Source organism: Aspergillus foveolatus, assembly GCF_047715535.1.
Source record: "Aspergillus foveolatus strain CBS 279.81 unplaced genomic scaffold BDW70scaffold_31, whole genome shotgun sequence".
Lineage (NCBI taxonomy): Eukaryota > Fungi > Ascomycota > Eurotiomycetes > Eurotiales > Aspergillaceae > Aspergillus > Aspergillus foveolatus.
This window is the reverse complement of record NW_027396095.1, coordinates 212,550-226,439: the sequence shown is the minus strand read 5'-3', so window position 1 is coordinate 226,439 and position 13,890 is coordinate 212,550. Positions and strand designations below refer to the sequence as shown.

Sequence of the window (13,890 nt, the reverse complement as noted above, 5' to 3'; positions counted from 1 at the left end):
TAACTGTTGGGAGGACGGTGAAATCTAATCGTGGTTGATATAAAATTTAAACAAATTGGGTTGTCACACGAGCGGGCCGACAACGCAAAAAATATATCCTGTTAAAGAACTCGTCCTGAAACAAAACGCTTTCTATGCCTAATTAATAACTCATATATACAACATCTATAACAAAATATAGGCCGCCATTTTGTTTCACGACCAGCATGTAGACCTCGTGTATGCGCAATAGGTGAATGTGCGCCCTGGTATTAATGGAGCGTTTTCGGAACAAGATGTGCCGTGAGCGCTGTGAGGAAAGAAGGGGCATTACCAATGTACTGATGCGGGCTAGGACGTGTGGAAATTAAAGCAAGGGCGCGTCGCTCGACCTATGCGCGAAATAGAATACAACTCCACGAGCACCTACAGACGGGGAAAGCAGTCGCAAAATAGCTGAATCTGCAGAGCCACTCCCGCAATAACGAGTATGATCACACAGAATACGAGTGGAAAACAAATCGTTGACGATAGTTGTTCTGTGTTCGGATACTTCGAGTCAATCACGAACGCAGCGAATCCCTCATACTCTGGCTGCTGGCGCTGACCGGATTAGTGGTAGGCAGAATCCCAACCTTTGGCTTTGCGTTCTGCTTGATCTTGGCAATGGCGTACACAATACCACTAACAAACCCAACCATGATGGCCGAAACGCTAGGAAACGTAACAGGAGCGTCGAAGAAAATTAGGCCAGAAAGTGCGATAGGAAGTTTGTTGAGAGCGCCAACCATGGAATAAGTAGTCGATGATGTGACGCGAACGCACCAGGCGGAGGTATATGAGATAAAAACCGTGGACAGCCCAGACAGAATCATCGCAAACATGATGCCGTTGCGGTCAGCAGACGGGAAGTTACGGGCGACATTCGCAGGAGACCAGTCTTCCAAGATGCCGGAACAGAGGATCAGAACGGGAATTGAGAGAAGGTTGTTGTAGAACATGGCTAGGATGACAATGTTAAAAGACTAAGGCCAGGTGTTGTGAAGTCCGGTCACTTACTATCAAAATCCTTGAAGTTGGTCAGCTTGATTCGTTTGCGCATTCCGAGAACGTAAGATGAAGTGCAGAGGCAATTTATCAGCATCCAGATGTATCCGGCATTTAATGTGGAAACCTTTGATGTCGCATCGCCACTGCTTTCAATCGCATGCTTGATATCGGCCCAAGCAGCGATTATAGAGCTGAAAACCATAAGGCCAAACGAGAAGAGAGTGAGATTCGTCACAGAGCCACCAAACCACAGAACCTCGCCATAGGCGATAAGGATGATGGTCAGGTTTTTGAAGATCGTGTAGACAGGGATAGAGAGAAATTGCAGTGCCTTTGACCCGGTATAAATCATGCCGATGAGTAGGAGCGTGATGGGGAACCCTGTACGATAGAACCGTCAGTTGAGTCGGTGTGGCAGCTGATTCCGATACACGCACACTTCCGAGCCTCATCCAGATTGAAATCGCGGTATGTGATAAGCCCACATGCCTTGCACATTTGGATTGCGATGATACACACGAGGGACTGAGAAAAAACATGGTCATCAGCAGTTGAAAACGCGGCAACTTGCGCATGATCTAGCATACCTGCACACAAAGGAGGAAGAAGTTGAGGTTGAAGTCCGAAGATAGGACATATTTGTTCATAACGGTCATCAAAATGGACGAACCGCAGTAAGCCAGAACAGAAAGAGCAGCATTGTTGGAAATTGAGCTCGCGGTAGAACTTCTGGGTTGTGGCGGGGGCGGAGGCGCTTGATAATTCTTATTCTGACCCAACTTGTCCAGCTCTATGGTGTAGTCTTCAGGCTTCCTGTTGTCCGTCATGATAACGGTAGCGGCGTGGTGTATGAGGCTGGAGGGGCGATAGAAAGGGACTTCGCAAACAGATAGCGATTGAAGACGGGCAGCGCGCCAAAGAAGGAAGGAGATTCTAATATTTTCAAGATGAAAGAGAGTCCTAACGCAAGAAGAAGAGAAGGGGGAGGTGGGAAGTTTAGTCCAGGCAGTAGAAGATTAGAGCCGCGTTAAAGGGGAGTGAGGAGGGCGTTTAGAAACAAAAAGTTTCCTGGCGTAATCTGATAACGTGACAATACGCCGCTTTTGGCTTGGCGCTCCGGATGCGTCTTTGAGCTTATGCCAGGTGATGTGGGCTTATACTAATCTAGGGCTGGCTTAAATGCAAATGGAAGCGGATAATATCTGGGCTGTAAAGAGTCTAACAGTGGTACTTAATATTGGTTGTGCGAAATGGCACTGATCAGGAGTGGCACGCTCGAGGCTTCTTCAGCAGTATGGAATGATTTTCTTAGTTTTAGATCGGCGACGTCCCCATTTTGGCATTTATATACATACCTTCACTCAGCTTTGCCTTTTCTGTCTTCAACCATATTCTTCTTCTCAGTGCATCTTCTATGCCTAATCCCAGCCGAAATTTATCGACCCGCTAGACCCATATATATTGGTTCAACATAGGAGGAAGTTTCCAATTATTACAATGCCTCAAGAAACCCCGCCATCCGTCCAACAAGAAACAGACAAGCACGATCTCTCCGACGACGACGCCCTTTTCAAAGCTCTAGAAGAAGAAGATAACACCGGTTATCGCGCCCACCGCCTTGAACAATTAAGCGCGGAATTCGCAACGGTGCAGAAATTTAACAGCCAGAAGACCACCCTCGTCGAAGACTCGCTCTACCCAACGCTGAAAGGCGATCAAGTGCTTCTAGACTACACGACTCAGACGCAACGATGCGTAATTCACTTCGCGCATCCGGAATTTGTGCGCTGCGCCACCATGGATAATCATATCCGGGCACTTGCGGCGCGGCATCAGGATGTTCGGTTCGCAAGGGTTGATGTGCGCGAAACGCCCTTTGTCGTCGAGAAGTTGAAAATCAGAATCCTCCCCTGCGTAATTGGGTTTTTGGATGGACTGGCCGTGGAGAGAGTTCTTGGCTTCGAAGGTTTGGGGCCCGGGGGAACTGCTGGACTGGAAGGATTTAATACAGCTAGTCTGGAGAAGAGGTTACTAGGAAAGGGTATTCTGTCCCAGGCGAGATTCAGCGCTGATGACGAGGAGGAATCAGATAGGGACAGTGATGAGGACAACGATGTAAGGAAAGGGAGACGCGGTATTCGGACTGGGATTACGCGAGCCTACAAGGACGACGATGACGACGACTGGGACTGAAGTGATAGGCTGTGGTCCGCATAGCAGACAATATCTGACTGTATTGCGTATATGAACGCCGCTATTAGGCTGTGTGTGTTGGGAAAGTCGGCACCCACTTGCGAGCAAGCCATTTCCAGCCTGACGGCACATTGATCTTATCCAAGCGGACGGTTGCCGATCTAAGCAACAGATACACCGATCGTCCAGAAACATGTCTCCCAAGGACAGGCCTGCTATCAATCTGAATTGGTAGTGCACCTAGATACCCGTTCCAACCAAATGACCACTAGATTTATATAACCGCGGCCCTCTTCGATCATCTTTCCATATATAGAGTTGGCTAGATGCGCCTGCGGCTGGGCTTCCAGGTCCGAAGATACGGCCCTGTAGAGCCTCATTCCATGCAAACCTCGCCACTGAAAATTGGCACTTTCGTACCACAGAGGATTACAGCTGTAACGGGTCTCGAAATGACAGTGACTGGTTATACATGCTAATGACAGGTTGCCTCTGGTTTTGTCGCACATCGGGTTTTCAGCAAATAGTAATGAGTAAGCTGTAAAAGCACACCAAGGTGTTGCATCCGGCACTGCTTTCACAAATATCTCAGTATTTGAGTCTACAGTAGCATTAGCAAAATAACAGGTTAAGAACAAGAGGACTTGGCGACCATCTAGCACTGCATGACCGCAAGGATAAAGTTACACATGATTATAGAAAAGCAGCGTGACTAGAGGTGCTGAGCAAGATCACTAGAAAACACGACAATAGTGGAATTTTATACAAGGCTATTAAAATAAAAAAGAAAAGAAATCTTCAAGGACACCATCGTTTCAACGACTGCACCGGATACACTTCAGGTAATGATAGATGAAAACCCCGCGCGAAAACGGCGAAATGAAGTTGTTCATGATATGCGGACCCAAAACGTAGAGAGAACAGACATACGACCGTAGCTTAGATAGCGACATTCTTCATCTCGCCTAGGACTTCGTTATCCAAGCCAGGCGTAGACTCGCGTTTTTGCGACCTTTCAGTGTCAGCCTTGTTCGCCGGCGGTTGCTCTTCAAGCGCCTCGTTCTCCTTTCCGGAAGCCTTTTGAGGCACAACCTCCAGTAAATCCTCGGCCTGAGACTCTTTCGTATCGTGTTTATTGCGATCCTCAACGACTTCGCTTTCAGCACTACTGTGTACCGGACTCGAAACTTCCTCGGTGACGCGAGCTAGTGGACTCGATATACCGAACTGCATCTTGGGGCTTTGAGCCGAACCGCGATTCGGAAAACGGTGTGGTGACCTTCCACGTTCTTCACTGGGTCCAGGGCTCCCGTAAGGAGACTCTTTTCCAGATCTGCTGCCAGTGTTGAGGCCTAGGCCGTTCGGAGCCTTGCGGCGAGGCTGCTTCCGGCCGTATTTTTGATCTGTCCTCCAACGCATTATTTCTAGGTAAGGTGGTTCCACATTCTGAGCCTTGAATTCCAAGAGCTTCAGCTCGTTCGAATCCTCGTCTACTACAGCCTTACCGCCGCAGAGGTCGTCCGAGAACACTGCAAGGAAAGCGGCCCAAGATCGGGCAATCACATATTTACAATCGTAGTCTCGGCCGAAAATGATGACTTGACCCCATTTCCCCGCGGGCCCTGGGGCCAAGTCGATTGCGATGCAGTTGCCACCCCAGTCGCGAGCAAGGGGAATCCAAGCGGGATGAGCATAGGCCTTCTGGACGGCGCCTGGAGGCTGTGAGTCTTGTCGTTCGAGCAATTCCTGTCTCCACAACGGGTTTGACGCCTGAAGGGGGGGGGGAGCGGACGATGAGCTGGCCGTGGCCTTCGGAAGGGGAGTATTGACTGTGGATGGGGAAGCGAGGAACTCCTCATTCACCGTCCTCCAGTTCCTCCACTCTTGAACAATTTCCTCGCAGTCGAGAAGCATACAGCCAAAGATAATACCAGTAGGTAGACCCGGTCGTTCTTGACCATCATGACTCATCAGAGATTCCCGAACCTCTAATGGTAGGCTGCAATCTAGTTCATGTTCTAGCTCGTTGATATCATTCTGAGTGCACCCTTCACAGAGGTTATCGTAGAGCTCTTCGTAATTGTGCTCTAGCCATCGTTCTATTTTTCTCCACGAATGGGACACGGGAGGGGGAGGTGGCGCCCCTTCGTGGAAGCTTTGCATCTGAATCTCCGGAACCCCTTCCGCGCCGTGGTCTGCTGACCGACGGGCTTGAGAGGACATTGATCGCATCCCAGGGGAATAAGGGCGACTCGGAGAACTGATTCCATTCGCTTGCTCGTCCTCGTAAGGACTGGTGAGGTCCGGTCGGGACTCGATCGCGCTTGTCGCGATGGATGTGAGAGGCTCATGCCGGCTTTGACTGAGAGGTACATGTTTACCTGTTCGATATGGAGAGTCGTGGGACGCGTGCCGGTCGTAGGAGGTCATCGTGTGCCAAAAGGAGCGCCATGCTGAACCAAAGCTGTTGTTGGAAGGCAAGGAGTTAGAAAGTATCAACCAAGTGAGAAGGAGAATATCAATCTGCAAGAATACTCACGGGTTTGACATGGTGGTCAATCAACAGGAGAGAAGCAGTGCAACAATAAATACACCCGGTTCACTTCCAAGATCTTATGCAAAGCGCCAGCGGATCATTGGATAATGGGCATGCAAGAAGGGTTGAAGAAGACAGACGGTTTCCAGAGCGAGAAAGGGGAGAATCAAAGGGTTGAACGGACGTGCAGAAGTTGGATATAAGGGAAGAAAAAAATGAGTGTATTAAAATTGGAGCTTGATTCGTTCTTTTGAGGCGAGAGCAAGGAGTGAGGAGGTGGTTTGAGGCTAGCCAGGGGAGAAAGAGAAGTTAAAGAAGCACTGGCTGGAATGGCATGCGATAGAAATGATGCTTCCTCCAGAAAGAGGGAGAACAGCGTCAAGACAGCGATGGACAAGTGCCTCTTCCTCTGCCTCTCGCCAAATTTCCTGACTGAATTATATTCTGCGGCGTACGAAGCAATAATCTTCTTACGGTCCTTTTGCTTGATGAATTAATTTTATTCCCTTCGTTCGGCTCGACCCCTGGGAAGGAGCCCGGGAACTGAATGGATCTCTCCACAGCCCTTCGCCGCCGTTTCGCCCTACGTGCTACTACTCTATAGCAGACTAGCAGTCTAGAATTTAGATACGGTATACTTGATAACAATGTCCTCACTCTTAAGGAGATACTATTATTAATGCGCATTTCTGGGTAACCAACCAGGGAAGGCGATCCCAAAGTTGTTCTTGTATCATTGTCGCTATTGATTGACCGAGTCACTGCCTTGCAATGGAAACACGCGCATTCCTGCCCGCAACATATAGCCAATTGCGGTAATCAGCTCGCCATGATTTTAGACTTAACGCATTCAAATTCGCTAAGGCTTTCATTAATGACTAAATTGGGAAGCATTATCCGCACGTTAGTGGAGATTATATAAGTATAGAGTAAAGAATGAATGGGTATTGAAGAGAGTGATGAGATCAGACATAGGAATCGTAATTAAAGATCGAACTCCAAACGACCTAGCCGCAGGTGTGTAGACAATGTGAGACGCACACACAAAGACAATTGAAACAAACAGTACCAGAGGTCACCACAATCTACTGCCGCTTGGATTTCTGGAAGCGGCAAATGATAGCGTATGTGCACAGCGGCGTATATCAAAGGACCAGACACATAGACAAACAGCAGTGACGTCGAGCCAAGACGGTAAAGGAAACGTAAGAATGCTTAGAATAGAGGAGACCGAGTGATAAGGAAAGGCACCACAAGCAACGCTGAGGTGTTCTTCGTAGAAAAGGCGACTGCAACATGTCCCTTCGCGAAGTGTCCTAAAATAACGCTCAAAACGAAACTGGACTCCAGAGCCTGATGCTACCAGGGGTATACATGCATTCCTCACTGACGAACTAATCAACCTCACCAATCATAAAACCAGCCGCTAGTAAGATGAATCATACCAAAACACCGAAATAATGTCACGAATCTAGCTGCTAGAGGAAGTAACAAACAGGGAAGGGGCATGGAACCCAGGACGAGTTACCTCAAAAACACCCAGATGGACTTGACAGATTATTGGAAATAGTGGCCACACCCTATTGAGTCATTGAAGGAGAAGATGGCACACTGTCCAGCCGCGGCCATAAATCTGCCGTGAAAGGGACTGCGTGAAGGTAAGACCAGTGTTAGACCGCAAGTAGTGCTGTTATGCAAGAGAGCTTTGGATTCCACTCGATGGGATACTTGGAGTGACATCAAGCTTCAGTATTCGCCGTAGATCATCCTCTATCTTCTTCGTATCGACGGCTGGGGAACTTGAATTGGCTGGAGGGGGTTGGAAGGCGGGAGACTTAGTATCAAATGCAGGATAGTAGTTCGTATGTTGCCGTGGAGCTGGCATCTCCAATGGATAGACCCGGGATGGTGAGTTGTATGCTTGTCTTGGAGTACTCGGTGCGTTTCCTGGGTTGGAGGCAAGTATCCCGTTCGCTAAATTAGTAGAATCCGGTAGATACTGATGCTGTGGAGAATTTGAGTGGGTGTCGTGAGTACTCTGGCGTGGTCCGAACTTAGAAACAGACGACCCTTTGTCTAACATATCGCCATTAGGAGTCATGATTGGCGGACCCGAGCTAGTCCTCAAGGGAGTAGCAAAATGCGGCACCATAGGATTGAGAATTGGTCGCTCTCGCTTGTAGTTAATTTGATCATGATGCGACTGAGAGGTCAATGACGGCCTCTGCGGACGAGGATTGAGTAACAGACTCTTCAACGCTTCCGTCTTAGCCTTCCGCTCATTCTCATCAAGAGAATGCAAGTCTGGCGACACAGAGCTAGCTGATCGTAGAGCATTCATGCGGTCTTTATATGACGGTGCAAAGGAAGGGCCAATCTGAGGCTGATTTAGGTCAGAACCCCCCATCTCTAGAGGGAATATTCCAAAGTTATCGTTGTTGAACTTCCGGTGTTGCATTGCCTTAGAATCGGTCTGTGGTGATCGAAAGCAAGGACTCTGGTCAGGACTTTGCTGAGGCCGAGACATCCTAGCTTCAACCGCAGCCTTGAACAGGAAATCGAGCGGCGTGGGCTCTCGTTGTTCGTGTGAGAGAAGTGGACGCGATCTAGGTTTTGACGGCGTATTCTCAAGATCTCCATCGGCATCGAAACTGTCGCTGTCCTGCTCGAACGCTGGCGCAAGATCAGACTCAGGAAAAGACTTAGAGAAAAAGCTCGGGATTGGTAGAGCGGACGGCGCAGGTGATGCGTGGAAAGTTGGGCCGGCATAATGTGTTTCTTTCATGTGGGAAGTGGCGATATTATTGTTCGATTGCGAAGACGTATGACGATGGCCGGGTTTATTGACCGGGGACATTCTAGATGCATCACGAAGCTTCTTTGCAGAACGATTTCCCTTCTTCTTGAAGATGATAGCGCTTGAAGAATCAGTTGTTGCTTCTCTAGGACTCACGGCCTTGGGTGGTGACGAGGGTGGTGTTGCAAGTGTCGAAACATTCTGGGCTGAGGCTGTTGTGTTCCGCTTCTGATTGCGGCGATTGTTTCGAGGGTCCTTAGGCGTCAATGGTGTTGGAGATTGGGTCGGCATCTCGACGAGTCGGCTTAATAAATAACAGCCTTATTCAAGATAGATGACGCAGAGAGAAAACCCGGCACAGGAGTCAATAATAAGAATAGCAGAGACAAGGAGCAAGGAGCAGTGGCAGATTTAATATATATTCCAGGCAGCCGGTACCTAGAAATACTTCAATGCTGAAATACTACCGAGAGACGCCAACCCCAGCCAATGGTGGTGATGATGGCGGCTAATCGAAGGAAAGCGGCTTAATTTAATGAACGATCGAGTAATGGCCGACGAAGGTAGGTATTAAACAGGAGCTCGTAGAGACAGACGTGATTACGAAATTTGAATGACAAGGAGGTGAAGTAGAATGAGGAGGGTGAAGCATTATTGTACGATCCGTGTCGGCATAGTGGATGGATTGTACAAGATGAGGTCAGATAGTGAATGGGATGAAGCGCGATCAGTTGAGGCTGGGTTGGGTTTCATGAATTGGGCGGGGATTGGATCATGACTAAGTCAACACCCACGCCACTTACCACAGCTCAAAGGCCGGAGTTTGTCACGAGAGTCATTACTGCAAACAGGGCAAACTAGTCAGGTACGTCTTCTCTGGGGGAGCTCTTATTAGGCTTTGACGGTTCCCACAACATTACCAGATCCTCATTTTGAGGTATAAATCTTGTATTCCCTGTTCGATAATTTACTTCGAGTGCGGATTGGTGGCTCATCCTCCAGTTTGAATCCCAGATTCCGATAAATCAAGCTGCGCACCACTACGTAATCCGCCTCATTCTGCCCCTCCTCAATTTCGAGCCCCAGGGTTCTCGTTATTTACAAGCTCAAAATTTGTCTACATAATGGCGGATGTTGAAATGAAAGAGGCTTCTTCCTCCAAGACGAAGGCTGTATCCAAGGCAGAAGGATCCGGTGATGGGAAGAAGAAATTCGAAGTCAAGAAGGTATAACCACGCTGCATACTCCTGGAATGTGTTGGAAGGATTATTACTGATGCTACCTTCCATTAGTGGAATGCTGTTGCTCTATGGGCGTGGGATATCGTTGTTGATAACTGTGCTATCTGCCGTAACCACATTATGGATCTCTGTATGTCGATTCTATGTTGAATCGATGTATGCACTTCTAGGTGCCGACAGAGCTAATATCTTCGGAATAGGCATCGAATGTCAAGCAAACCAAGGCTCATCTACCACTGAGGAATGCACAGTTGCTTGGGGAATTTGCAACGTTGGTCTACCACGAATCACTGACTATGATTGTTTACTGACAACTAACCTAGCATGCATTCCATTTCCACTGTATTTCTCGCTGGCTGAAGACCCGTCAAGTGTGCCCTCTCGACAACAAAGACTGGGAGTTCCAGAAGTATGGCCGGTAAACCTGTCTTCTTATGAATGGGAAAGGAAGCAGTCTGCTGTGCAGCCAGAGTTTCTTGGGCGGCGTTTACGGTCATCACTTTTCATTCCAGTCTTTTTCTCATTATTTCCTTTTTCTTTTTCCTTTTTTTTTAAGTTTTAATTGAATTTTCTACAAACTCCCAACTCAAAAACCTGGGACATGTACAATCTCAACGAAAAGCGGTGCCGTCCCAGGTCCGAAAGAAAGCCTCAAGCACATTTCACGCGACTCTGACACCCTCTACCACAAACCTTTTCCGCCAGCAGATGGAACCAGCCACTTTTCAGGGTTCATGTTGTAGAAACGCCACGGAGGGATCACAATGAGTCCGGTAAAAAGCGTGCCGGCTAATCCCGTCCAGAGAGTTAGATGGATATCTTGTAAGATGTAACCGACGAGGAAAGCGGCCACCTAGATATGTCAACCACAGTCAGCAAAGCACGTAGCACCATGAAACAGTGTCATAAACTCACGCCGGATATAGTCAAAAGCGCCGTAGATAGGAGTTCTGTAGTTCGTTGCCCAGAGAAATCCTGCTCAGATAGAAGTGGCCAGGTTAGCGTTGGCGCGATACTTAAACGAGGTAGGACGGCGTTAAACGCCAGATGGCCAAAGCTCACAATTTGGCCCTCAAAGGCATCTTGAATAGGCGCTAGAAAGTCACCCATGATAAAGGAGTCGTCCTCGATAGGTAGGTGTCGTGTTTTGGGAACACTTGAGAACAATGGTTGCAGCTTCCTTGGAAGCTACCTACATTGACTGGTTATCTATTCTAGCCTTATCGATAAGGCGGATATGTGGCTTGGCTTTGTCTCCGGCATCAGTGATATGGTTGCTCACATTGCAAGCCATCAAGGAAAGAGATGCTATCTTTCCATATCCTGCTGGTTAGCATCTTTACTTACCTTTTCTTTTTTTGCGCTTACGATTACAAATTCCATACAAATTGGAAAATGCTCCTATTCGGGCTGCCCGACTATGATACTTCTTATCTCGAACCAAGTGCATAGTTGACACGTTGAAAGTCATGAAAATTCCTGCATGTAATGAATAAATCCTGAAAGGAGGACTAAGAATTGGAGGAGGAGACTATATATCCGTGTACCTATCGATGAAGATGACTCGGTCACAGCATGATGATTCAGCGCTGCACGATGGCACCATCATGAGCGGGTTCCAGCAGCTTCCACTTGCAGGAGATGTTCTGGGCAGCGAAGCGTGCAATTATGAGTTCCGCAATATCGGAAAATCTCTCCGTGGCCAACGCCAGAATAGTTGGTCCGGCTCCGGACAAGCAAATCCCGAGAAGACCAGGCTGGGTGCTTGGTGTCATGGAGCGGAGAATCTCTGTGAGGCCTGGAATAAGTGTCTGACGGTAAGGCTGATGAACCTTGTCCTGCATAGCCAAATATATCATGTCCGGGTCAGGTGGGGAGGAGCCTAAAGCCGCTGGAAGTAGGGCAGCTCGTTGCAGGTTGAAGACCTGAAAAGATTATTTGTTAGATTTGCACGAGTAAAAAGCCCATAGATGGACGTACCACATCGGCGCGAGAATAGCTTGTAGGCAGGACATTCCGGGCATTGGCAGTGGGCACGACGAAGTCAGGAATGATGGCAATGGCTTTGATCTCCTTCGCCCAGTGGAATTTCCTGTAATGACCAATTCCAAGAGGCGGTTCTGGTGGTCGTTTACCAGTGTCAATGCCTCCAGCAGGGGCGGGAAGCACCTCACTCAGAGGAATCTCCTTGCGTGCTACGTCTTCCGGCTTGAGCTCATTCAGGTACGTTCCGACAAACCCTCCAAACAGCGAAGCAGCGACGTTATCCGGGTGACGCTCTGTTCACAATTAGCGCGCTCAAGGGCTTATGCATATGAGCAATGACTTACCAATCATTAAGCAGTAGTCAAGCAGCCGGTCCTTGCTTAGCCCAAGCTGACCTACTTCATTCCCCAGCATAACACCGGCAACCACAGCGGTTCCTGACGAACCTAGTCCCCGACCCAGCGGGATGGGATTTACAATATGAACCCGGGTCTCAACAGGGAAAGCTCTCTGGTCATGGCATCTAAGTACGTACAGGGCTACGCGTGTGATCAAGTTAACCTCCGGGTCCAGACTGATCTTCTCGGAGCTGTTGCTTTGATCATCGTATGTGATGACACAATTGAGTGGCGGCTGCGACGACGTCTTGGAAGAGTCGATGGTCACTTGTAGCTCGAGGTAGAGGGACAATGCTAGACCGATGACATCGAATCCAGGGCCAATATTTGCGGACGAGCAGGGAGTCCGAATGACGAACGATTTTGAAGACATTATTGCGGGGAAAACAAGCCAAAGAGTTGGAGACTCAAAAGTCGGAGGGGCCCGAAAAGAGGAAGCAGAATGCGGCACAAGTCAATTGCTGAACCAACTGTTTTTGGGATCGGAAGAAATGTCCTTGAAGAAGAGATGTGTCGTAGCGAATGCTCTCTCAAGCAATCCGGCGTAATTAGGTGGTGGAATATGTGATGGTGAGCAATGACTACTACAACTTGGCACACCGAAAAGTCGAAAAAATCCCATCGGATCAGGCCGACTTCGGGGCCCCGAGTAGTGTGCAAATTGCAAAAATCCGCGAGTCATTGGGTCTCAAAGCCAAGCAACAACTGTAAGATTTCCTGCATCAAAAGAAGATCTATTAATTCCCAATGAACTAATGATCAACTGTTTTGCCAATCAAATGGTGGCGGAAATAATTTATCTTGCGGTGTGGTCAAGTTTGAGCTCACTGTATGCAGCATATCAACCACGATGTCTTTTTAACTCTTTGCCCGCTGCTATCCGTGCGAACTCTCTTTCGTGGTCCGCGTACCAGAACTCTGGAATTTGAGAACTTTACATGGCTGCCTTACAGGTATATTCTCAGAAGCGGTGCCCAAAAGTTTTAATCCAACAATTGATATGGATATCTCCCTACCACAATATCAGCAGAGCAGCAGAGCTTCAAAGTTTGAAGATAATTTTAGACCTGCCCGCCCAATAAAACCATTTATATCATTTGTAATAACCAACCATTCGGCAGCTTCGGACTCGGAGGCTGTGACAGTGACACTAGCTGTCGTTTTATGCTTTAACTTCCCTCAATGCGGAAATCCCTGCTAGTGGTCCGCCCCTCTTTTTTCGCTGCTTTTTGCTTGATTCCGTCGCTTTCCCTCTGACATCTCTTCTTCTCCAGATATTCAGACTCCATTCCTTTTGAGTCTGTGAGTTTCTATTGTTCCTTCAGACCAACTCTGTCTGAGTTACATCTGCAGCGCGACCCTTTTTCTTATATTGTGGGTTGTGACTTTAACAACTTTGTCCATCACACTCCTAATTACGGAGTAGCTGAATCCGAATCAGATTCGGATTCGCAAGATTTTCTTCCAGCTTGACGGCTTACCCCTCTATCTGCTGCCAGAGGGGATACATCAATCAGAACTTGAATTCTGTGACTCGGACTGATTGACGTTCGCTCTGTTTCTGCTAAGTCACCAACTGGTTACGTCAAACAATTCTGCGGCGAGCTGATCGCAGAATTTGCTTCGAGGAGTCTTCTTGAAGAAATCTCCCCGCTGCAATCACGGAGCGCAAGCGCTCCTATTTGCCATACTCAGTCAAGTTGGCGGGCC

General features: G+C 48.2%; 7 protein-coding genes across 7 annotated transcripts; 2 read left to right on the top strand and 5 right to left on the bottom strand.

The window, feature by feature from the left end:
* Positions 1-11: 11 nt before the first annotated feature.
* Positions 12-2,051, bottom strand: gmtA (GDP-mannose transporter). The gene is made up of 4 exons (XM_073737164.1): positions 1,617-2,051; positions 1,467-1,554; positions 1,039-1,410; positions 12-982 (listed from the first exon to the last, which is right to left on the bottom strand). The coding sequence occupies exons 1-4, from the start codon at positions 1,854-1,856 to the stop codon at positions 543-545; spliced, it is 1,140 nt and encodes a 379-aa protein (XP_073595096.1). The 5' UTR covers positions 1,857-2,051; the 3' UTR covers positions 12-542.
* Positions 2,052-2,298: 247 nt separating this feature from the next.
* Positions 2,299-3,718, top strand: BDW70DRAFT_138126 (thioredoxin domain-containing protein). Its single transcript, XM_073737163.1, has one exon. The coding sequence runs from the start codon at positions 2,527-2,529 to the stop codon at positions 3,220-3,222; it is 696 nt and encodes a 231-aa protein (XP_073595095.1). The 5' UTR covers positions 2,299-2,526; the 3' UTR covers positions 3,223-3,718.
* A 228-nt stretch (positions 3,719-3,946) lies between these two features.
* BDW70DRAFT_69652 (SMI1/KNR4 family protein) lies at positions 3,947-5,954 on the bottom strand. The gene is made up of 2 exons (XM_073744616.1): positions 5,762-5,954; positions 3,947-5,686 (listed from the first exon to the last, which is right to left on the bottom strand). Exons 1-2 carry the CDS (start codon positions 5,770-5,772, stop codon positions 4,162-4,164), a joined length of 1,536 nt encoding a protein of 511 aa, XP_073595094.1. The 5' UTR covers positions 5,773-5,954; the 3' UTR covers positions 3,947-4,161.
* Positions 5,955-7,448: 1,494 nt separating this feature from the next.
* On the bottom strand, positions 7,449-8,846 carry BDW70DRAFT_151039 (proline-rich nuclear receptor coactivator motif-containing protein; the record flags this gene model as incomplete). Its single annotated transcript, XM_073739246.1, has 1 exon — positions 7,449-8,846. One exon carries the CDS (start codon positions 8,844-8,846, stop codon positions 7,449-7,451), a length of 1,398 nt encoding a protein of 465 aa, XP_073595093.1.
* Positions 8,847-9,473: 627 nt separating this feature from the next.
* On the top strand, positions 9,474-10,942 carry BDW70DRAFT_138123 (SCF ubiquitin ligase complex subunit HRT1). Its single transcript, XM_073737162.1, has 6 exons — positions 9,474-9,781; positions 9,848-9,926; positions 9,997-10,067; positions 10,120-10,646; positions 10,709-10,770; positions 10,858-10,942. Exons 1-4 carry the CDS (start codon positions 9,680-9,682, stop codon positions 10,216-10,218), a joined length of 351 nt encoding a protein of 116 aa, XP_073595092.1. The 5' UTR covers positions 9,474-9,679; the 3' UTR covers positions 10,219-10,646; positions 10,709-10,770; positions 10,858-10,942.
* Positions 10,419-10,959, bottom strand: BDW70DRAFT_69619 (signal peptidase complex subunit 1). Its single transcript, XM_073744615.1, has 3 exons — positions 10,859-10,959; positions 10,712-10,771; positions 10,419-10,649 (listed from the first exon to the last, which is right to left on the bottom strand). The coding sequence occupies exons 1-3, from the start codon at positions 10,904-10,906 to the stop codon at positions 10,479-10,481; spliced, it is 279 nt and encodes a 92-aa protein (XP_073595091.1). The 5' UTR covers positions 10,907-10,959; the 3' UTR covers positions 10,419-10,478.
* Positions 10,960-11,103: 144 nt separating this feature from the next.
* On the bottom strand, positions 11,104-12,733 carry BDW70DRAFT_69614 (homoserine kinase). Its single transcript, XM_073744614.1, has 3 exons — positions 12,127-12,733; positions 11,777-12,075; positions 11,104-11,721 (listed from the first exon to the last, which is right to left on the bottom strand). Exons 1-3 carry the CDS (start codon positions 12,551-12,553, stop codon positions 11,380-11,382), a joined length of 1,068 nt encoding a protein of 355 aa, XP_073595090.1. The 5' UTR covers positions 12,554-12,733; the 3' UTR covers positions 11,104-11,379.
* Positions 12,734-13,890: the final 1,157 nt, after the last annotated feature.